The sequence below is a fragment of the Xyrauchen texanus genome, chromosome 23, assembly GCF_025860055.1.
Source record: "Xyrauchen texanus isolate HMW12.3.18 chromosome 23, RBS_HiC_50CHRs, whole genome shotgun sequence".
In the NCBI taxonomy this organism is placed as follows: domain Eukaryota; kingdom Metazoa; phylum Chordata; class Actinopteri; order Cypriniformes; family Catostomidae; genus Xyrauchen; species Xyrauchen texanus.
Genome location: NC_068298.1, coordinates 18,930,119 through 18,953,459, shown reverse-complemented (window position 1 = coordinate 18,953,459; position 23,341 = coordinate 18,930,119). Strand labels below are relative to the sequence as shown.

The 23,341-nt window shown below is 38.6% G+C and overlaps 1 protein-coding gene across 2 annotated transcripts in view; it reads left to right on the top strand.

The window, feature by feature from the left end:
* Positions 1 to 68: 68 nt before the first annotated feature.
* The window catches only part of LOC127617144 (cytoplasmic FMR1-interacting protein 2-like), a 44,154-nt gene continuing 20,881 nt past the window's right edge, over positions 69 to 23,341 (top strand). For both annotated transcript variants that reach the window (XM_052089056.1, XM_052089054.1), the window contains exons 1-7: positions 69 to 204; positions 18,012 to 18,161; positions 18,276 to 18,365; positions 21,270 to 21,347; positions 21,786 to 21,887; positions 22,352 to 22,533; positions 22,680 to 22,776. In XM_052089056.1, the coding sequence (XP_051945016.1) occupies positions 18,045 to 18,161; positions 18,276 to 18,365; positions 21,270 to 21,347; positions 21,786 to 21,887; positions 22,352 to 22,533; positions 22,680 to 22,776 (666 nt within the window). In that variant the 5' untranslated portion in view covers positions 69 to 204; positions 18,012 to 18,044. The remainder of the gene's footprint in view (positions 205 to 18,011; positions 18,162 to 18,275; positions 18,366 to 21,269; positions 21,348 to 21,785; positions 21,888 to 22,351; positions 22,534 to 22,679; positions 22,777 to 23,341) is intronic.

Below are 23,341 nucleotides of genomic sequence, written 5' to 3'. Positions count from 1 at the left end.
ACTCTAAAGATGCTGTTTTATATATGGGTGCCTGTCTCTTTAAGAGCATGCACTTGCAGCCATTTTCTGCTTTTTGTGTGGGGTGGATAAGCGGATAGAGACCGAGCATCAGTTGTACTACACCGAGCGAACGTTATTTCGCACAGTTTTTCTCCGCTTTGCATTAACCGTCCGTTTTTTTAAGAGCGGACATGCAATTAGCAGGTAAGGCCATTTGATTCTGTTTATGATTTGCAGTGATGAGAGCGCTCGTTCGACGGTGCGCGATTGATGATGGCACGGACCTGATCGTGTAACGCTGTTCCACAAGCAAGCATGATGCTCAGTCATTTTATCACAGCAAAGGAAATTGCATATTTGTTTTAAAGCTAACCACACGTATGCGCACATCTGGGGGTGCTTTACATTAATCGGGTGAATATTGTTTAATTTCTGGTTTCATGATGGAGAGTGCCGATAGCATCTCTTCGCTTTATGGGTGGGGTGAGGAAAACACACGCACACACACCTTGTGTGAGATCTAAGGCGCTTTATCTCAATTTGTTTACATCAGATCATGATTATTACTTAACATGAGTGTTTTTGCTCATGTTATTATTATATTTAGAGTTTATATGCTATATAATGAGGTGTGATGACAATTACTTAGCTGTAATACTAAAATGTTTATAAAAAATTTAAAAAAAACATTCAAATGTGTTTATTTTGTATCAAGCATCATTGTGTCGCGTTGAGCCACCTCATGTATGTCTCTCACATATCGTGTACCTGTTATAGTTGAAAAGAGAACAAGGAACCACAAGTTTCCTGAATACTAGTGAGTTTTTTAAAACAATACGTGTTCGTTGTCTCCCTTTTTTAAATGAGTAAAAATTCACAGTGTATAACAGAACGAGACTGCTGATGGAAATGATACATACATAACTACATTATAAACATTCATAGAATCAATACACTAACTGATTGTTTCGGTGTATTCTGCCTGTACATAAGGGTGATTCTCTCAGTCAACCATCTATTACATGTCCTGAGACTCCTGTCTGTCTGATTGTGGCTCATTGTGTGCAAGGCTTGCAGAGAAGGCAGGGGTATGTTGTCCCAGGTTGGGCCCCACCACTCTTTTAGTATTGGAAACTCTGTTAGGACCTATCTAATTTCTTTGGTTAGATGTGAAGGAATAGTATGCATATCTTTGGATTTCAGTCCCATTCTTATGTTAGAATTGGCAGAGAAAGCTCATTATTAAATGGTAACCTCCAAGAATCTGCAGTAATAATGACCCGGGGCCTGTTTTAGAAAGTTTTAGGCCAGTTGACAACTGAACTGGGTCACTTTTTTTTTTGTCTTGCAAACTGCAGAAGAAAACTCCTTGTTGTTTTTTGGTCATATAATGAGACATCTTTCAGCTTCAGAACATGTTTGGAGTATCTGAGAGAAAAGCATGTGGCCCATGCATTGAATTTCACTGGTGGTCTTATTTTCTCATGCAAGCTTAACATGTGGGAATTAGGGCTGAAACGATTAGTCAACGTTATCGACAACATCAACAATAATTTTCATTATCATTGATATAATTTACAGTTTTTCTGAAATGCTAAAACATATTTCACAAACATTTCTTCCATGTTCCCCAATGTCTAAACACAACACCCTTTTCTAAAGCTACATAAACACAACCACACCTTCTCACTTCAAAACTCAAACTTTCACACCAAAAGAGCAGCTCGAAGCTTTCAAAAATGTAACCACTATACACATCATTACACACTACAGCAAAACAATTGAGAACACAATGCTCAATTTGTGAGAAGGTTCTTTGTTTCATAACTGCCAATGCATATTTTTAGAAACTTTACAGTAATGGATCTTCTTAGATCTCTGCAGAGGATTAGGCATTTAGATTTGTGAGTTTCATATGAAGAGTATAAATCTATAGTAAATTCTGCATACTACTGTAACACAACTCAATGCAAAAACAGAATCTATTGCACACAACAGTACTCTTGAAAACATGATCAGGGTATGAAGTGTTTTTATTTACTTTATTCACACCACACACACACCACAATCACTGTGCGGCATCATGTCGCTGAGCTGCATCGGGCCACATCACCTCATCCACATCGCAGGCTATATTGTCTCTTGCCAGGCATGGCAAGAGACGCCCTGGAATGGCGAATCCATCCTTGGAAGGCCTCCACTGGGATGTCAACACAGGCCAGCTCCATTGCCCTTAGGAGGTTCTCTCTAGTGTATGGTTGTCTGTCATAAACCTTCCATCTCCACGATGAGAAGAACTCCTCTATAGAGTTCAGGAAAGGGGAGTAGGGTGGCAGACAGACGTTTAAAAAGTGGTTACTGTTGGTGGTGAACCACTCTCTGATTTGGTTTGTTCTGTGGAAGCGTACATTGTCCCAAATTATCACATAAATGTGATGTGCGGGCCCAGGATGGTGTTGTTGGCGGTCCAGGAGGATGTCTTTTAGCTCCTCTAGGAAGGTGAGGAGACGCTGGGTGTTGTAAGACCCAAGGACAGCATGCCGGTGGACAAGCCCCTCCAAACCTATGGCCGCACAAAGAGTAATATTACCCCCCCCACCCCACCCGTTGGCCAGGAACCTCAGTGATGGCTCTTTGGCCAATGATGTTATGGCCTCTTTGCCTTCGTTTCTGCAGGTTGAAGCCAGCCTCATCCAGGAAGAGGTACTCATGAGGTCTGGCCATCGCGTCCAACTGTAATATCCTTTGAGGAAACGTGAAAGTGCACAGGTGTTCAGAACAACAGTCAATCAGGTAGCACAGTATTGTCCAGAAGTAATGTAGGCCACTGAGCAACACAGTATGTCCACTAACTGTACTGTGAACATGGATGTATACTTACTTGCACATACTCGTAACGTAGGTCTTTGTGTCGCGCAGAGTTGCGCTCAAAGGGAACCCTATAGACCTGTTTCATCCGCATCTTTTGGCGCTGGAGAACTCGGTCTATTGTGGCCAAGCTGACATCATCAATGCTCTCAAAGTTGACATTATCGGCAATGACTTTGTCTCTGATCTCCCGGAGTCTGATGAGGTCATTCTCACGAACCATATCCACAATGAGGGTTTCTTGTGCCGCTGTAAATATGGCAACCCTCCCACCTCTATGTGGCATTCTTTCAACTCTAAAGAAAGAAACATGTGTTGTCAATTGACATGTTTTACAATACAGTAACAACTGATTTGAAACCAATAGACTACTTTCACAGGCTTGTAAAATTGTATTGTGACAAAGAAAGCAAAAGAACACCTGTTGTGTTGTCTGAATGCCCTGATAATGGTGGCCACGGTGAACCTACTCAGGTTTGGACGGACTTTTAGTCCTGCTTCAGACATTGTCATGCCATGGACAATGACATGGTCAATGACTGTTGCTCGCATCTCGTCCGTAATGATGGTGCGAGGTTGTCTTGCTCTTCCTCCTGGACCTTCTCCTGTCCCTTGTTGGCCTCCTCCTCTCCCTTGTTGGCCTCCTCCTCTTCCTCGTTGGCCTGCTCCTCTTCTTCCATGGCCAGCTCTTCTCCCTCCTCTGACTTGAATTCCTCTTCCCCTGACTCTGCCTTCATCCATTGTGTTTGTTTGGAATCTTCAGCAAACTGTGCACTCTGAACTTGCTTTTATACATGTGGTCACAGCATTAGCAACAAGTGTCTTCAATTTTGAGTCGTTATGTGTAATGAATGGCAAGCATTTTGCATCACATGAGCTTTCATTTGAGAATATGAGCAGAGTTCTTTTGCAGCTTGTGTTTTAGCAAGGAAAAATGTGTTAAGATTTGAGAACGGAGGATTGTGTTTTGTGAATTGTGTCTTCATGTGAAATGTGTTTATGATATTGGAAAATGATGGCTATATTTAGTAAATGTGTTTAGACAACTGGTCATTTGGTTTAGAGGATTGGCTTTTGTGTTTTAGCATTTGAGAAAAACTGTAATGTAACATGAGATAAAATTAAACTCTAATGATGGCGTGCGAGAGCAGCACTGGAGGAGAGGAAGAATTACACAGATCACAGTCCAGATGCACAATACACTTTCCAAACAGGTGATGAACAGAAGGGTGAGAGAGGGTCGTCTTCGCCCCATTACACAATGCAACAAAATATGTTTTTGTTTTGGCTTGTTTTCCAATATAAATATCTAAAACTCTTTTTAAAACAACATATATTTTCTTTAGCAGCTATACTGAAGAAGAAAAAATTGTTATCTGAGAATGTTGAATATAATATTAAAATACAAATATTTTAAAATATCTAAAAATACTTTAAAAAAGATGCATTCACCTGAGAAGCTGCATATAAGACATGCTTTTAGAGAATATATCTTGAATATAAATTAATTTTGTCTTTACTGCACTTACACTTACAAAATACACTTATTTATGATACATAATATTATTCCAAGATGGTGGTGCGGTAGCCTGATGTCAGTGGCCAGGGGAGGGGATGTCGTAAGCATTGTGCGAGGAAGCTGAAGTGTGGCAAGAGGGTGGGGGTCCATGCTAGGCTAACAACAAACCCTAGACGGTCGGCTCTCCTAAAATGAGAAAACTCCTAAAAAAAATCCTGCTCTCAAATGTTTGCTCCCTGGACAATAAACTGGACTACATCCGAGAACAGCAGACTAAGCAGCGTGAGTTTAGAGACTGCTGCATCTTTGATTTCATAGAGACATGGCTCAGCGACAGAGTTCCGGACGCCACAATTCTGCTAGACGGGCTCGCCTCGTTTCGTGCCGACAGAAATGCAGCTCTGTGTGGTAAGACTCTCGGTGGTGGATTGTGTGTTTACATCAACATGGAATGGTGCAAGAACTCTATGCTAGTCTCTCGCTACTGCTCATCGCTGGTGGAGCTTGTGACTGTTAAATCCTGACCTTTTTATTTACCACAGGAATTCACCACTGTCATTATAACCGGAGTTTACATTCCCCTCAGTGCTAATGCTAAGGAAGTGCTCTGTGAACTGTATGGGGCTATGAGCGAACTGCAGAACGCTCACCCTGATGGACTGTTTATTGTTGCCAGAGATTTCAACCATGCAAATCTCAAGACAATGCTCCCTAAATTCCATCAGTATGTGAACTTTGCAACGAGAGGGGCGAACACGGTATATCTTGTTTTACACAAACATCCCAGGCACATACCGGGCGGAGCCCCGCCCCCACCTCGGCAACTCAGACCACATCTCTGTTATGCTAGTCCCAGCATACAAACTGCTCGTCAGGTGCACAAAACTGCTTCAGAAGCATGTGAAAACCTGGCCAGCAGGAGCCATCTCTGCTCTTCAGGACTGTTTTGAGTATACTGACTGGCACATGTTCGGGGAGGCTACAACATATGGCGATTCTACCAACTCAAAAAACAACAAGGAGTTTTCTTCTGAAGTTTGCAACACAGCATCAGTGATCAGCTACACAAGTGCTTTGATGATGTCACTTTCTCCAAGACCATCACCACATGCTCCAACCAGAAGCTGTGGATGACTGCGGAGGTGCGTGCGCTGCTGAGGACCCGAGACTCCGCCTATCCCGGGCCATCAGAGAGGCAAAGCACACACACCCAGAGAATCCACAGTCACTTCCAGGACAGCAGCGATACATGGCTGTGACAGGGCATCCAGGCCACCACCAACTACAGGACAACATCAGTTGCCTGTGACAAAGTTGCCTCCCTACCAGATAAGCTGAATGACTTCTACGCTCAGTTTGAGCCACAGAATGACGTGGCGGCGAGGAAGACCACCCCTCCTCCCAACGACAAGGTGATCTGTCTTACCACGGCTGATGTGAGGAAAAGTCTACATAGAGTCAACCCACGGAAGGCTGCTGGACCAGACGACATTCCTGGCAGAGTGGTCCGAGGATGTGCAGACCAGCTGGCAGATGTTCTTTCCGACATCTTCAACATCTCTCTGAGCAGCGCCGTTGTTCCAACATGCTTCGAGGCCACCACAATTGTCCCCATGCCGAAGTCTTCAGTGTCCTGCCTCAACAACTACTTTCCCGTCACACTCAAACCAAAAATCATGAAGTGCTTCGAGAGTCTCATCATGAGGCACATTAAGACCCAGCTGCCCCCTCACTAGACCCACTGCAGTTCGTGTATAGTCCCAACCGTTCAACAGACGACGCCATCGCCACCACCCTCCATCTGGCCCTCACCCACCTAGATAAAAAGGACTCATATGCTCGAATGCTATTTATAGACTTCAGCTCAGCATTCAACACAATCATTCCTCAGCACCTGATTGGAAAGCTGAACATACTGGGCCTGGACAACTCCCTCTGCAACTGGATACTGGACTTCCTGACTGGGAGACCTCAGTCAGTCCGGATCGGGAACAGCATCTCCACCACCACCATACTGAGCACTGCGGCCCCCCAGGGCGTGTGCTCAGTCCACTGCTGTTCACTCTGCTGACTCATGACTGTACAGCAATGCACAGCTCTAACCACATCATCAAGTTAGCCGATGACACGACCGTGGTGGGTCTCATCAGAAAGAGAAATGGGTCAGCATACAGAGAGGAGGTGCAGCGGCTAATGGAGTGGTATAGAGACAATGACCTGTCTCTGAATATTGAAAAAACAAAATAGGTAGTTGTTGACCTCTTGAGAGCACAGAGTGACCTCTATCTGCTGAACATCGACGGCTCCTCTGTGGAGATCGTCAAGAGCACCAAATTCCTTGGTGTTCACCTGGCGGAGAACCTCACCTGGTCCCTCAACACCAGCTCTATTACCAAGAAAGCACAGCAGCGTCTCTACTTTCTTCGAAGGCTGAGAAAAGCACATCTCCCACCCCACATCCTCACTACATTCTATAGAGGGACTATTGAGAGCATCCTGATCAGCTGCATCACTGCCTGGTTTGGGACATGCACCATTTCGGACCACAAAGCCCTGCAGAGGAGAGTGAGGACAGCTGAGAAGATCATCGGGGTCTCTCTTCCCTCCATCAAAGGCATTTACACAAAACGCTGCATCCACAAAGCAACCAGCATTGTGGATGACTCCACAAACTCCTCAAACCCCTCACACAAACTCCTGCCGTCTGGCAGGAGGTACCAAAGCATTCGGGCCCACCACACGGCCAGACTGTGTAACTGCTTCTTCCCCCAAGCCATCAGACTCCTCAATACTCAGAGACTGGAATGACACACACACACACACGTGTCCTGAGTTGCACTTTAATTATTGTCACTTTATACCTGGCTGCTACCTCAATAACTGCTATGTGCATAGAACACTCATCTCATAGTATGTTATATTTACATTTGGTATTTTTAGAAACTGTCATCTTTTTGCACTACTGTGACTGGTCTCTCACTGTGCCTATTGTCCTGTTCCTTTTAGTAATTATTGTACTGTCCCATGCTTTTTGCACACGTTGCACGTGCACTTTATGTAGGAATGTTATTTAGTCTGTGTAGTCTCATGTGGTTCTGTGTTTGTCCTATGTTGTTTTATGTAGCACCATGGTCCTGGAGGAACGTTGTCTTGTTTCTGTACTGACTGTATATGGTTGAACGACAATAAAAACGACTTGACATTCTCTTAACGCAAGTCTAAATATCTCATATGTTGCTCCTCAAGTAAATCTTGTTTTTAAGGATTTTTAGACAACTTAAATGGAAAAAAAGACAAAAACACTTGATAAAGTGTAAGGATTTTTTGCAGTGAAATTATTTACTGAATTAAACTTAATAAAGTATTTTTTTTTTCCCTTTAATTCAGTGAATGTCATTTAGAGGTGTATTTAAAAGATGATTCTGTCCTCTTTTTTGTTAGTAATCATGTTTAATACAACCTTTTAAGTCGGAGCACAAGCTGAACAATCAGTTATGAGCTAACGATTAATTGTCGCAATAATCGCTGAATAGTCGAATAATCGTTCTAATAGTCATTAGATTAATCAATTATATGAGCACCATCAGCATCCATTTCCACAGAAAAAATTAATAAAAATGAATGTCTAATTAAAATAATTCATAAAACTTCATTACAATTTATTCAATGTGTAGCCATTTTTTTTATCAAATGAAAATATATTAAGAAATGTATATCAATACAACAACATAATTCAGAGTTCTTGCAGATCAGATGCTGTCCTGATTCATAGAATTTGTTAGGATTCTAAATTCAGAGTTTTTTCCACAAACTTTTTAGGCCGAAACACACTATGCAAGGACATGAACGCAAGCTCAATTTCATATGTTGTTGCTTTTCAAAATGTGTCAGACCGTGCAATTCATAACACAAAACATGTATGCATTGCATTTTCAATGTTACCACAAGTGACGCTATAGTGGACATTCTTGTGAACCGTTTTTACTGTGAGTTTTCTATTTCAGGTCAATTGCTGCAATGGCTGAGCAACAGTTTGAAAAGAATATTACAGATATTCAATATATTTATTGCAACTTAACTTAATCTTCTCTTATCTTTGTTGTCTCAGACGGCTTCTTTGACATGCTGGTTCAAAATCCACTTTTTTTTATGGAACCTAGACAGAAGTTGGGAAGCATCAAGCACTCAACCCAATGACACAAACTCAACTGTACAATCACAAACAGGGAAATGTTTCTCTTTACAGTTTTTTTTAGCTGTAAGGGATGTAATACAGTGAAGAGGAATGCATATGTTATTAACCAGACCCCGACCGCAACCCTAAACCTAACCATCAGTGGAGTGAAAATGTATTCTTAGAGGGAAAATGGAACCTCCGAATTGCAGTTATCACTGATTAGCTCAACATGGGATGAGGACCCGGGTCTCTCAAGCGGCAGACGCAACGTAAAGACATTTGAACCAAAGCAGATATGTCTCATGGGAGTTGCTGCTTATGAGGCTGATGTTAGGGTACGGGAACATTTAGAAGCAATATTCCAACTTCCTTTTGGATCATGCTGTTTGCAGTGTGGTGGTGTCATGCATGTTTTTCCAGAGTCCGTTTTTGAATGACAATGGTTCAGCTTAGTTTGCTCTGAGGTTGTTATAAGTCCGAACATGTCTCACACCACCACCTGTGTAAAAAACCCCAGGGCTAGGAGAACATCCTCTTTTTTATTTTTGCTCTGCAGAAGAGCTCTGGGTGTTGACAGTCATCTGCGTGGGGGTGTAACTTTATTTAGTAGTGTTTTTATTTTTAAATTAGGCAGTCTTGCAGAAAAGAAAATGCATGCAGAATATGTAGAGCTTCTTGTGTTAGAGTTTCCTCTGTCCAAATGAAAAGCTCTTGTAGTACATAGTTGATAGAAATGGGCGAATCGATACTAAAGTATCAATACTTCCGTTACTGATGTGCTATCAAGTATATCAATCCTAACATACACTTTTTAACAAGTGATCTTATTATTTAGATTACATGAATATTAATGCACCTCATAAGCTTCAAAGTAGAACAATTATTATATGAGCAAATTGTTGCACGGCAGAAGAACAGTTGTTCCTTCCACTCATCTAAAAATGCTAAAATACACTAGCAGTCAGACAGCACTTACCCTTTCTGTCATAGCGCTCGTTCAAAGAGGGTGCCGTGCTTTCCTAAGGTAATGACAGGAAAACAGCATCTGGAGTTATTTACACTAAGTAATGACAAACCTAGAGTGACATGTATTATAATTGGCTCGTTTGAACATTTTTACAGGTTTATTTAAAGTCAGAGTTGTTAAAACATTGAAATTATCTGTAATCCTTGTTAATAAATGATACCCTTATGAAAACTTACCATGGATTTGCTGTAGTAATATTGTATTAAATATGAATAGTAACCACGACTGTAGTAACCATGTTTTTTTTTTCCCCCTTTCTTTTTGGTAGTAACCAAGGTTTTGATACAAATAACCTTGGTTTTACTACAGCATTACTGTAGTATCCATATAGTAACTTGGTTTTAGTAATAGTAACCATATAAGAATATCTATGGTTAAGGATTTATATGTGGCTTATACTAACGCATTTTTAAGGGTAAACAAAGCAGCCTAATAATTTTCTGTTTAGGCCCATAAATATATGTATAAAATAATTTAGTAATAATAAATGTACTATTTCTTTCCAAAGAATTCATAAAAATTCAATGTAACACTGTTAAGGATGGGCAAGGAGGAGGCGAGAACCGGCTTGTCAACATAAATCATAATTTAATGCAAACTTAAACCAAAAGCACAAACACATAAACATAAACACACACATGACGGACATGCCCGTAATTCTTTCTCTCTCTCGAACCATCGTCACCGTCCGCCTTTATCCCTCGCGTGCCTCATCAGGCCGATTGGGGACCGGGCACGCGATATTCCGACCCGGCCCCGACCCCCTCCGCTCCACATTCAATTTAATAGAGGTATCGGTATTGGTATCAATATTGGCCCAAAAGTACTTGGTATTAGATCGAAAATAAAATAAGTGGTATCGCCCATCCCTAATAGTTGAATGAAATTGTGAGGTACATACACACTGACAGGAAGCCATCAGGATTGTTACATTGCTGTAGACATGGTATGCATTTGCCATCTGGTGGTGGGTGAATTGGGTACATTTACCGATCATGAAACTGTATTTTAACTGTTTAAAAAAAGAGATATATATCCCAGTGTCAATGGAAGTATTTTGCTGTTTTTCCTTTCATAATCCTTGCAACAGTTATGAGCCAGTCTCCATCTCTCTTTTTGAAATTACACCTGTCTAAAAAAAGCTTGAAGACTCATCCCCATAATTATGTTTTCCATCTTATGTTTGTTATGGTGCCTTAATACAAGGATTGCTCGGTATGTTTTATGGATAATAAAAAAAAGCTTTAAGCATTCTAGGTAAACTTGGACTATGATGGGAAATTTCAAAATGATGTAAGGGAGATATTATTACAGAGATGAAAAGATGAGAAAGTTATTTTCAATACACTGATCATCATTTTAAATCATAATGTATGAAACAATTACATTAAAATCAGTTTATGTGTCAGGTCTTAATTGCCCTTAATGCAGACAGAGCAAGTTATTGTTGTGCCTAAATGTTCAGAATAATGCAAAGAATGCAAAAACAACTAAAAAAAAGCAGAAAAAGTCTGTCACTTGGCAGTTAGCATGTCACGTCCCGCACAATAGAGCGGGTATACAGAAGGGGTGGGCAAAGTTTTTTGGTACAGGGTCCACATAGGGCTTTAAGTCTACATGGGGACCACATTGTATTCCTTTTGAGATAAAATGTTCCACATTGATTTAGTTAGGGATGTCCCAATCAGCTTTTTTGGATCCCTATCTGATGTTTAAATATTTATTATCTGCCGATACCGAGTCCCAATCCTTGTATTTGCCTAGATAATAGAGCTGCAGACTGTTTTTTGTTTGTTTACAAAAATAACTAATAAAACAAAGTAACTAAAATATGTCTTCAGCTTAATGCATTTAACTTAGCATTTTTATAAAACTCACATATAAAACAACTTCTACTTAGAATGGTGTAATAGCTTATTTTAATTTAATTTAATATTACTTTAATATTCAGGTACAAAAATAAATCTTCTGTATGTTCTGAGTTCTGTATGGATGAATAGAAATCTTGCATACACTTTCAAATGGTGTAAACAGCTTGACTTGAATAGTCACAACAAAAAATGTATTCTATAAAAACGAATTCAAAATTCTGCAATTCCACTTAAAAGTGGTGTAAACTGTTACACTTGAACAGACCCAAGTTCAACAATAATGAAACAGTTATTAATAGTTCTGTTGTCAAAATCAAAATGCCAATGTTGTGACATGCTGGCAACCAGTACAAACCATGAAAGCATCACACACCACAGAGATGCAATCACAAATAAGAAAAATATATTCATAACAAGCTCTAAAACTGCTCCAGTGAGAAATAATTCAAATCTGTGTTTACTGTCTTTTTGCTGTAACACAAATCATCACTAATTATTAAGCAAATGCATGAAGACGCGGTGCCGTTATTGAAGGTTAAATTGTTATATTTATTATTAATGGTATTGTGACCAACATTAATCTGATTTAAATTGAGTGACTGATGATGAGATATTGAGAGCACCTGAAGTGTGCATGTCTTTGATTGACACAGAGAGCGCTCATGTTAAAGAGAGTAAAGCTAAAAGCTTTCATGATTGCTCAAACAGTCTCTATCACTCAACACAATGTCTGATTGTCACAACACACATCATGGATCATGTATTTGCATGTTCATTTGTTGTTTAATTCGTTTTTAAACCTGTTAGCAGCCTCTATATCCTGTTCACTGTGCAACGAGTCTGAATAACTACCATAACGACTCGAGAAAACGGGCAAATTAATATTCATACACATGTAATTCTTACACATTTTTTAAAAACAAACCGGCATATTCATCTCAATTACATCATGTCTGAAAGTTTAAATTCATGAATGCTTAGAATTGCCAACAACTCACCCTCCATAGGCCATTCTGTCATGCTTCAAGGGTTGAGAAAGCACTCATTAGAGGAGCAGTGTATGTGTGATTGCCTGCATGCTGCAAAAATGATCGGCCCTAAATTTAAGCACGGCGGCCAATCTATCGGGACATCTCTACATTTAGTTCTTGTACTGTATCTTTTAAGCCGAGAAATAGTTATAATCTCATTATAATGCACAATGAACAATTTTCTGAAGTGTGTTTGTGACTGATGATGGGAATATTCTACTTGAAGTATTGCTGTACAAAGGTAGATACTTTTCTATCAGGCATTAGAAAAATTTGATAAAGGCTGAGCATTGTTCTAAATTGTTTTATCATCTTTACTTCCATTCCAATGAACACACTCTCTACATCAGAAGTCTGTATTATTAAAAAACTAACAATATTATTAAAAAGATATGATTAATATGCAACTGTTTTATTATATTACATTAATACTTAAAAAGCTACTAAATTTATTCAGCCAAAAGCAGTGAGTGGTTTTCTCATTTTCTTGTTATTGTTGTTTGATTAATAGCCTTTTAATGATAAACTTGACAGTGGTTTATTCTGTTACATGTACACTTCAAGTCTGACATTTTGATATAAATCTGCTTTTTGTCCCACAGTTACATTCAGTCTAGACATAACTGTTTATTGTGTTTACAATAATACCTCGCCAAGACGGGCAATTTGGTGGAATTATGAAGTGTATTTGACCATCACTGTTTAGGCACGAACCCGCATTAACACTCTCGGAGCACACGTGCATGTAAAGCGCACCAACATTGCCACCCATCAGTCAACTAGGCTAAATATAGAAAATTACTCAAACTCATCATCAATATCGAGGATTTTTATTTTTTTCGATAAATATCTAGATTGTTTTATCCCCCAAGCCCTATAACCTAGCTAAAATGGCATAAATCTCTCACAGCTGCCCAATAATCTCAGTGATAGATTGCTAATTTACAGGCATATAGATACAAAAAATCTAGTAAACAGAAATATAAAATTTGCCTCTATTAGTTTCTTCAAATAAGAGGTATAATTAAAGCTGATATCTTTACTGGCTTGAACAAGCTAAACTCATGACATGATCGTGCTAAACTCATGACACGATCAAACTGGCCTTTTTTAATTGCTAAAAGATATTTCAGGTTCGGCCATGGATGTTGAACTGCTGCTTGAGACATCCTTGATTAATAGCAGTTTGGTGCCAGTCAACCGGTCAGCTGCCCTTCAAGTTTTCTATGCATGTTTTGATTTGATGGGAGTCATAAGACGATTATTCAATTGTTGAGGGATCAAAATAAAATCAGGACAGGGAAGTAGCGAACACAGATTGTGGGAAAATAGTGCAATAAAGTTACAGCTCGTAAAATTTACTCAAGTAAAAGTATCCCATTTTAAAACTTCTTAAAATGTAAAATTCCTGGGGAAAACTATTTAATTACAGTAGCAAGAGTATTTGTAATTTGTTACTTCACACTCCTGGGCAAATTACATTTTAACAATGGCCTTTTACATTACAAGGTGTTTCCTGAAGCTCACACCATACTAGGGCTGTAACTAACTATTATTTTGATAATCGATTAATCTAACGATTATTAGAACGGTTATTCGATTAATCTGCTATTATTGCAACAATAAATCATTAGCTCTTAACTGACTATTCAGCTTATATCTTTTAAAAATACCTCCTAAATGACATTCATTGTTAAAAATAACATTGTTATCAAGTGTTTTTGTCTTGTTTTTCATTTAAATTTGTCTAAAAATCCTTAAAACAAGATACATTTACTTGAGAAGCAACATATAAGATATTTAGACTTTAAGAGAATGTATCTTAAATATAAGTGTGTTTTGTATATAAGTGTATTTTTTCACTTGGTTCTGCAAGTGCAGTAAAGACAATCTATCTAGTCTAAATGTCTTATATGTTGCTTCTCAGGTGAATGCATCTTTTGTTTTAAAGGATTTTTAGATATTTTAAAATATTTGTATTTTCAATGTTATATTCAACAATCTCAGATAACAAATTTTTTTCTGCAGTATAGTTGCTAAAAAAAATTACGTTGTTTTAAATTAGTTTTTATTGGAAAACAAGCCAAAACAAATCATAAATGTTTATTGTTGCAGTGTATAATGGGGGTGAAGACTCTTTCACGTTTTTGTTCACTTCAATCCATCTTTAACTCACAAAAAAACAAACTCTCTCGTATTAAAAAACTGCATATTACCTATTTTCTTCACGATAAAAATCCACAGTGACATATATTATGATTCTATAAGTCAGGAGCCATCGCGTTATAATCTATCTGCAGCTATAACGCATTAATATAACTGCATTTAAAATGTAATCCAGGGGTGTTTTCTTTAAAGAGCTCCGACTCCACTTATTCCACAATAAAAAAACAGTGCTTCTGTATTTACTTATTTGGTATTTTTGTATAATTCCATTGTACTTTGCGATCTACATCAGTTGAAGCTTGGAAAATTTAGAGTGCATCTGGACTGTGATCTGTGTAATTCTTCCTCTCCTCAGTCAGGCACGAGCTGCATTGCTGCTCTCACACACCATCATTAGAGTTTAATGTGATCTCATGTTACGTTAAATGAGATCAAACGACTATTAAACGATGAACATTTTTGTAGACAATTTTTTTATTGTTGACGTTGTTGATAACGTCAATGAATCATTTCAGCCCTACACCCAGTTTCATGACATTGACTGACGTGACTTGTCATACATTGCTACCTGGACAAGATCCTGCTTGTAAAGACCTGATTTCGCCCCATCTTTGGTCCTCTGAGCTACTCTACGAGATCTGAGACTGTTATTCCATCATGTTATTCAGCAATGACGTCCAACCACCTGACCAGTGCATAGGGATCATTCCACCAGACCTGTGATAGTGGTTGCAGGGTGCTACTTAAATTGTTGATTGCTAGACAAATCATTGTCGGTCATTGTTTTTGGTGATTTTGAGACAATGCTTTAATTTGCACATAGAATACATAGCTTTCACTCTGTGCATTGTTACTATGGTGTGTAAATTTTTTCTCTTTATATAGTTCACATTTCAGAGTCATACAAGCTCCACACCTATTTCCTGTTTGCTTCAGTTTTTCATAAGAAAACCTTTGTGCTGTTCCACATAAATTACATATTTAATCCCACAGGGGATCTCCCTTCCTGCATGTGTCAGGTGTAATGGTCAAACGGACACCTTGTTTCCCTGCAGCTCTGTCGAGCTTTAAAGAAGATAAATCTTAAAAATCAGCCTTCTACTTGGACAGATGGCTGATAAGTACCTGCAGGAAGAGAATTTCACTTCTAGCCACCTGTTCTGGTGTGCGTTTTCTGGACAACAACGTAACTCAATGCTTAACCATCATAGTTCGATGCGTGGTTGGAGAAATTAACAAGCTAGTCACAAAAAACGAAAGTTTCCCCAAAACATATTAACTATTTCACATCTATTAAGACAAGACAGACATGGGACGATGATGCCATGGTCCCGTCAGATAAAATCCCAGACTGACAGAGTGACAGGACCGTGACAGGTAATGATGGAACTTGCGACCATAGGACGCAAACCCCTGGGTGCACTCGAAGTTGTGGTCTAGTGCAAGGATTTTCAAACTTTGCAATGCCAACAACCCCCAAATATGATAATCTCCTTGCGAGTGACACCTTTCCTAAATTATTTCGGCATCTATATATTTTCATTTTGAAATAACCATTTATAATGAATGAGAAAATTAGTAAGTGTGATATTTTAAAGACAGCTTGTTGTTTGCTAAATTAAATAATTGGCTTTTATATCATCATTGTATTAAAGTCAAAAGCAATTATTTAAATATATAGAAAATATTTATTTGTATTTACATGTTACTTGTATAAACCTGAAGAGGAACATTTTCAATTGAATTTAAATTTATTTGTGGGCTTTATAAAATTGTAATGTTAAATTTGGTAAATATTTAACTTTTTATATACAACTTATTTTTCTCCCCTGGTCTAGCGCACATGTTGAGCTTCTGTGCTTTAAATCATTAAATATGGCTCATGACATTTCCCCGTCCCATTTCCCCTCACTCTCCACATTATTTCCCGTTGGGATCCTGTAGCTCAATTGTGAATAACTGAGTTTAAATGTATTGCGTATGTAAACTTCTGACTTCAAGTGTGTGTGTGTGTGTGTGTGTGTGTGTGTACGTATGTATGTATGTATGTATGTTTGTGTATATATATATATATATATATATAAAATTACCACTCTCTGCCCCTGGTTATTATTGGCTGTTATTAATTAACCTGTTACAAAAAAGATTGCATAATCAAAATATAATGCATCATATTTTGTCATTATGTGAATATTCGCTGCCCAAATCTGAAAGTATGTGCACAACGCACGTCTCTGTCTGTTCTTCCTTCAGGTTAGCGTAGTAATCTTAGGAAACACGCACTAGTTTTTTTAAGATTGTCTGAACCGTCTATTTTCACATCGTGGTTGGGTTAACAGGAGACAAAACCATTGCGTTTTTAATATGCGTGTTAAATTGAAGTTCAGTTTTGCAGACGCTGCTTTCTGTTCCATATAGCTGCGCTCTGTCTAGCTCTTTGAAACACTCGCAGCGCGTTGACACCCCCCTCACGTGTGTTTGTGTGTTCTCTCGCTCCTGTGGGATAGCCATGGTGCTCCGTATTGTTGTTTGTTCAACTCGGAGAGTCTGAATTTCCACCTTTCAACTGGGGAAAGTGCAACAGAATGACACTATATGCCGGACTTCTAACTTGGAAACTCGTGCAGAAATCTTCAACTCCCATTTCGTCGAGATGCAGGTGTTTGTTACTTCACCCAAACATTCCGCCACCCAGGACAGGATGGTTTACATTCAGTGACAAACATTCAAACCAAAGAGTCGAAGTTCTTACAGTAAATGATAATAAAACATGTCTCTGACAATCAATGTACCCCTCAAAATCACAATGTTATCAGTCTCAAAATTAAAAACAAGCTCCCTCTTTGACACGTTTGTGTTTAGTTGTCTGGTAATCGTTTTCATGATCGATCATTACTGCTACGTCCGAGTTCTTGTGCCCATCTCTAATAGCAGGTATAAACTGAATGGACTGTAAGTCACTTTGGATCAAATTGACTGCCAAAAGGGTACATTTAAAATGAATAAAAAGTGTCCAAATCAAAAATGGCAAAAAGTTGGTATGGCGCAAGATTGTTCTCAGGCATAATATAATTTACATTTATTCTTTTAATAATATAATATTAATAATGCATTTTTAATTTTATATATATAAAAAAAATTGTCACTACAACATGCATTATGTGGAAAGGTTTCATTACTTTCTTTTCTCTTGTAATTTTTAGGCAGTAGGTTTCACCAGTGAAAGACTTAAACTACAAATGTTTTTAAGGACATGACATTTCTCTTTTTAAATACCAGCCAAACTGTATTGCGGCATAAACATAGTCTGAGTGCATCATCCTTGCAAGTTCACGGCCTGATTTTCTTTCAGATTGGGCTGTTTTGTGAGTGAACCTGTGTCACCATGACAACCCACGTTACCCTGGAGGATGCGCTGTCCAATGTGGACCTGCTGGAGGAGCTTCCCCTCCCAGACCAGCAGCCATGCATCGAACCCCCACCATCCTCCATCATGTACCAGGTACAGCCCATTATTCATGATCACAAATGCATTTTAATATTGATTTTATTTAGGAGTGGGCCTATTTCTGTGTCCATCACAGTTATGTTTTTCTGACCTTCCATCTGTTTCTAGGCAAACTTTGACACGAACTTTGAGGACAGAAATGCCTTTGTCACTGGTATCGCCCGCTACATTGAACAGGCCACTGTCCACTCCAGCATGGTAAGTAGAAAGAAGGACTTTGTGAAACAGCACATTTGGATGGGAGGTCATGTGACCAGCGCAGCAATAATTAAAGGATGTTGCATTACAATGTTGTAACAAAGCTGCTCTTTTAGTTCTTATTGAAATGTTTATCTGTAGGGCACTGATAATCAGAAACAGTCAGTTTATCTGATGCAGCTGGGCATTTATTTGTCATCGTGATAATTAAATCAGCCCACATCTTTTAAGTTGGAAACCCTGCAGTTCCCTTCTTATAGAAGCTTTCATTTGCAAAAATGAAATTCCAAATGGTTTTGGGTTTTTTTTTTTTTTTTTTTACATTTACCATGGCATTACCAAGTAAATACAGTACATGTATACATATACAGTATATGAATGTGATATCATTTAGTACCATTGAATATCTAAGTACCGTGGTTTTCCATCACTGTACTACACGTTGTACATCGATACTCTGTTTTTACGACTAATAATATAACCTTTTTTTTCCATTGTATATGCAGAACCAATTTCAATTTTTATGTTTTTTGACATTTAAATAATCATTATTATATATAAAAACTTTTAAGACAAAAATACAATCAACAATACATTTAAAACAGATTGAAAACATATTGCAGCAGAACTTGTATCAAAGTTTAATACATGCACAAATGTGTCTAATTAACTCTATCCACTAAACTGAAAATGTTAACATACATGTTTAATTAGAAGATATGATGACAAAGCAAGTTCTTGGAGACAAAGTATAAAGTAGATATAGTAATATAAAGTAAATGTATAGATGACACAAGGATTAGTAAATTATAGAATTAGCATTTTTTAGTAAACTCATTTATTGGCTGGTCAGTAAAAAGTTCAATCATTAAACCTGACAGCACGTTCAATTTCAAGCTACTGTACCTGTGAATATTCAGTGATCGCAAAAGGCGTAAAAGGCATTGCTGGGTGCTATTTAATTTTCGGTCAAACCGATTGTCTAGCTGTTCACTGCACCATGGTAGAACCACTAAACCTTTTTTAAGGGTTTGAAATATTCATTTGACATATCGACATGTGCATGCAATTGATTTTCATATTGGTTTAAATTGGCTCTTTTCAAGGGCATTTTTCAGTAGGTATTTAATCTTTGTAAACCTAGACCAAATGTGAAATGTTTTAAAATGAAGAAATCTATTTGGCAGTACAGCGCTAAATTTAGCAACATGTGCAACAGAAATTTATATTTAAGATTCACAGTGTAAAAACCAGCTCGCTGTTGTGGTCCATATCATCAGTTTCAATTCTGTTTAAGCAGCGGCAGGAGGTGGAGAGCTCAGGACAAACACCTCATCACAAAGGCAGCCTTGTTTATGTTTGTTGTTTTTTTACTGTTTTGTTTGTGTGGGGGTTTTGACTTGGATGGAAATAGGACTGAAGCAGTAACTCCACCTCTTCCTCACACAGCTCGGTGGATGTGCTCAGACTGTCAAACATGAGTACACATTGCTCAGTTAAATAGGGAAGTCCTCATGGACAGTAGCTCCTCTTTGCTTCAACTATCTTTTGATAAAGCTCTAATGAGCACATAAATGTGGTCTTTGTATGACTGCACGTAGGTTGTTGTCTAAACACTGCTGTCACAATAAACTCTGATTTGTGTTAAAATAATGTGCTGTCAAGGTAATTAAAAAATACCTCATACTTTGTATTCTTCTTTTCTCACTTTTCACAAAACCCCACCACATCCTCCTCCTCTTCACATACCTCCAACTCCTGATTCAGCGTCAGGCGTGCACCTCAATGGGGCGTATTCTTTTAGTGGGTCAAACCAATCATATGCTCCTTCACAGCCCTCACTCCAGTGCTATTGGCTCGTGCTTTAGTCAGTCTTAAAGGCAAGAAAATCCACCATAGTGCCTAGCGCTTCAAACAAGTGCAGCATTGCGGCTGCAGCTGTTTAAAACACTTACGTGATGATTGCAAAGTCACAGATTTTAGGGGGGCTGAAGCCCTCCTAAATAGGATGTAGTAACGCCGATGGCGTAAGCCACAGAGTTTTGGTTTTACCATGGGTAAGGAGAGTTTTAGTTCTAAAATTCCCTAAACAGGAATATGTCAAATACATTTCAGTAAGTAATGCACTTCATGAGCCTAAATGTAGACTGTTCACAGTTACCAAGCAACCTGTCGACCTGGTGAATGCAACTGATATGTTCGACTGTGGCACATTCAGTCAGAATTTGGAGTTGAAATGTTTGTGTTTTGTAATCTCTCTTTGGCGTACACTGAGAATGTTAGGCATTCAAAATATTGCTGCCAGCAGTGATGTCATTTTAATATCAACATTGTGATTGATTTTAATAAAAAATCTAGGGTACATGGTTTATTCATGGGAATTGATTCATAATTGCGAAGACATGCACAAAATATACTCTGAGAGCAAGTGGTGTGATTTGACTGTACTAGTTTGCGCGCTCCCATTATAATCAACAAATCTTTACTATAAAAAAATATTTATTTTGGGGGATTAATTAATCGATTATTTCCCAAAACAATTTAGCGAATAAACATAGATATTTCTTAATGTTTCCCCCAGTTATAACAATTGCTATTCACTCCTGCATTTCAACAAAAGCCTAAACACTTTTCTCTTGCTGTCTTGCAAGCACTTGCATCTTCTCAGAAAATGCTAATGTAGTCAATAATGGCTGCAGGTAATGCTGAAATAAAATTAGCAAATAAGCCCCCGATGGATTGTTGTTTTTAAACATTCAATCAGAAAAGGTATTTACAGTATATTTTCATGAATTCACAAAAGGATAGATTGGTGGTTATACTTTTAATAACGGCAATTATGTTTTCCTCTTTTATTTTTTTTTTTGCTGAGACTATAAATTAATTCTGCGTGACTCTTCTCAGAATGAAATGCTGGAGGAGGGACATGAGTATGCTGTCATGCTGTACACCTGGAGGAGCTGCTCCAGAGCCATCCCCCAGGTACACACTCAAACACACATGCATCATGTCTGAAATGGCTCTTAGTATTCTAATACAAAATTCAAGCACATTGTGACCTACTGGCTCAAATACTCTTTTACCTCAGGTGTATAATTATTTGCAGAAGGGGAACTTGATAAGAACTTGAACTTCATTATTGCTCAAGTCACATATGAAAAACCTTTGGGAAGTTGACATGTCCTGTGGTGTGACATGTAATTTGGACTCTGTCTAAAACTAATTTAAACAGCATTTTTCGAATTGTTTTATTTTCTGAAGCCCTTTTCATTTGCCTTGACATCTCTAATCTTGAGACATAATTGAATTGACTGAGTACAACAACAAGATTGGCTTATTGAAAGGAAAGAAAAGGCTTATTATTAGTGATGTCAGTTCTAAAATCCATCCAGATTGATGATGCCCTCTTGTGCTTCTCAGGTGAAGTGCAATGAGCAGCCAAATCGAGTAGAGATCTATGAGAAGACTGTGGAGGTGCTGGAACCTGAGGTCACCAAGCTCATGAAATTCATGTACTTCCAGGTGAGAGATTAACTAGAATATTGGGCAATTTTATACAATCTTTAATCATCCAAATTGCACCTCAGGCAGTAATATCCCTCATTAAAAGTGAAGTGTGTCATTTTTCTGCAGTTAAAACAATTAAGCATAATATTATGCAGAGACAACTATACGGAAGCCATTTAGAGAATGATTTCCTGAAAAAAGTCTAAACACTGTGGCTCTGTGTTGCTATCAAATCATTGCTCTGTTGGTTTGAGCATCCCAACCAGCCCGGCACTGCAAGTAACCCTGGCTAAAACAATGGCATGAGTTTGGGGCAGCACTGTCTGTTTGTCTGACTAGATGAGGGAGTGTTTGAAAAACCTGTTTAAAAGAGTCCTTATTGTTACCCTTCCATTTGGTGATGCAGAAATGATAGACTTCAGCTTCAAGAGAAAATGTAATGTAGTGCATTGTATTAACAGCAACATTCATCTCTTTAGCGCAAGGCCATTGAGCGTTTCTGCAGTGAGGTGAAGCGACTGTGTCACGCTGAGCGCAGGAAGGACTTTGTGTCCGAGGCCTATCTGCTCACTTTAGGAAAGTTCATTAACATGTTTGCTGTGCTGGACGAACTGAAGAACATGAAGTGCAGTGTAAAAAATGACCACTCTGCTTACAAGAGGTATTACGGAGTCACACTTCCATATACAAATCCCTTTTGGTCCAGAAAAATCCCCCTGTAAATCACTCATCTGGTGGAATATTTGATCACATGTTGCTGGTGTTTCCAGGACCTCTGAAATGTGAAAATCCGTTTCTTCTTTACAGAGCTGCTCAGTTCCTGAGAAAGATGGCAGACCCACAGTCCATCCAGGAGTCCCAAAACCTCTCTATGTTTTTAGCCAACCACAACAGAATTACACAGGTACATTTAACTTCAAATCTGATCACCATTAGGGCTGGGCGATATGATGATTTACAGTATATCATGGTGAAGATATAAAGTGTCAGTTGATTGAGATTTTGCTTTACCGTGATATGTAAATATCATTGTGCGTGGCATGAATGTATTATCAGTGGGCAGGGCTTTACGTGAGACTAAGGGGGAGTTAATTGCGGCCGGTAAAAGCATCGGTTATTTGCGCGTGCTGGTTTTGCGGCCAATTAACTAAAAGAATAACGCAGACAGGGCAAACATGCCCATGCAATTCTGATCTTCCGGAGCAATTTTGAGTGATATATAGCGGAAGCTGCAGCAGGCCACCGTGATCTGACACACTCTGCTGTGCAGCGTTACTCTGATCCTCAAAAGTTCGCTTGATGACACAGTGCATCTGTACTTCTCCATCATTTGATCATTGTTTGATTCATTATTGCTGATATAATCGATAGAAACATCAAGAAAATGAAAAGAAGCTTATTAATAAAACAGGTGCAACATCTGAGTTGTTGAGAAGTGACATGCTGCAGAAAAATGTAATCTGCAAACT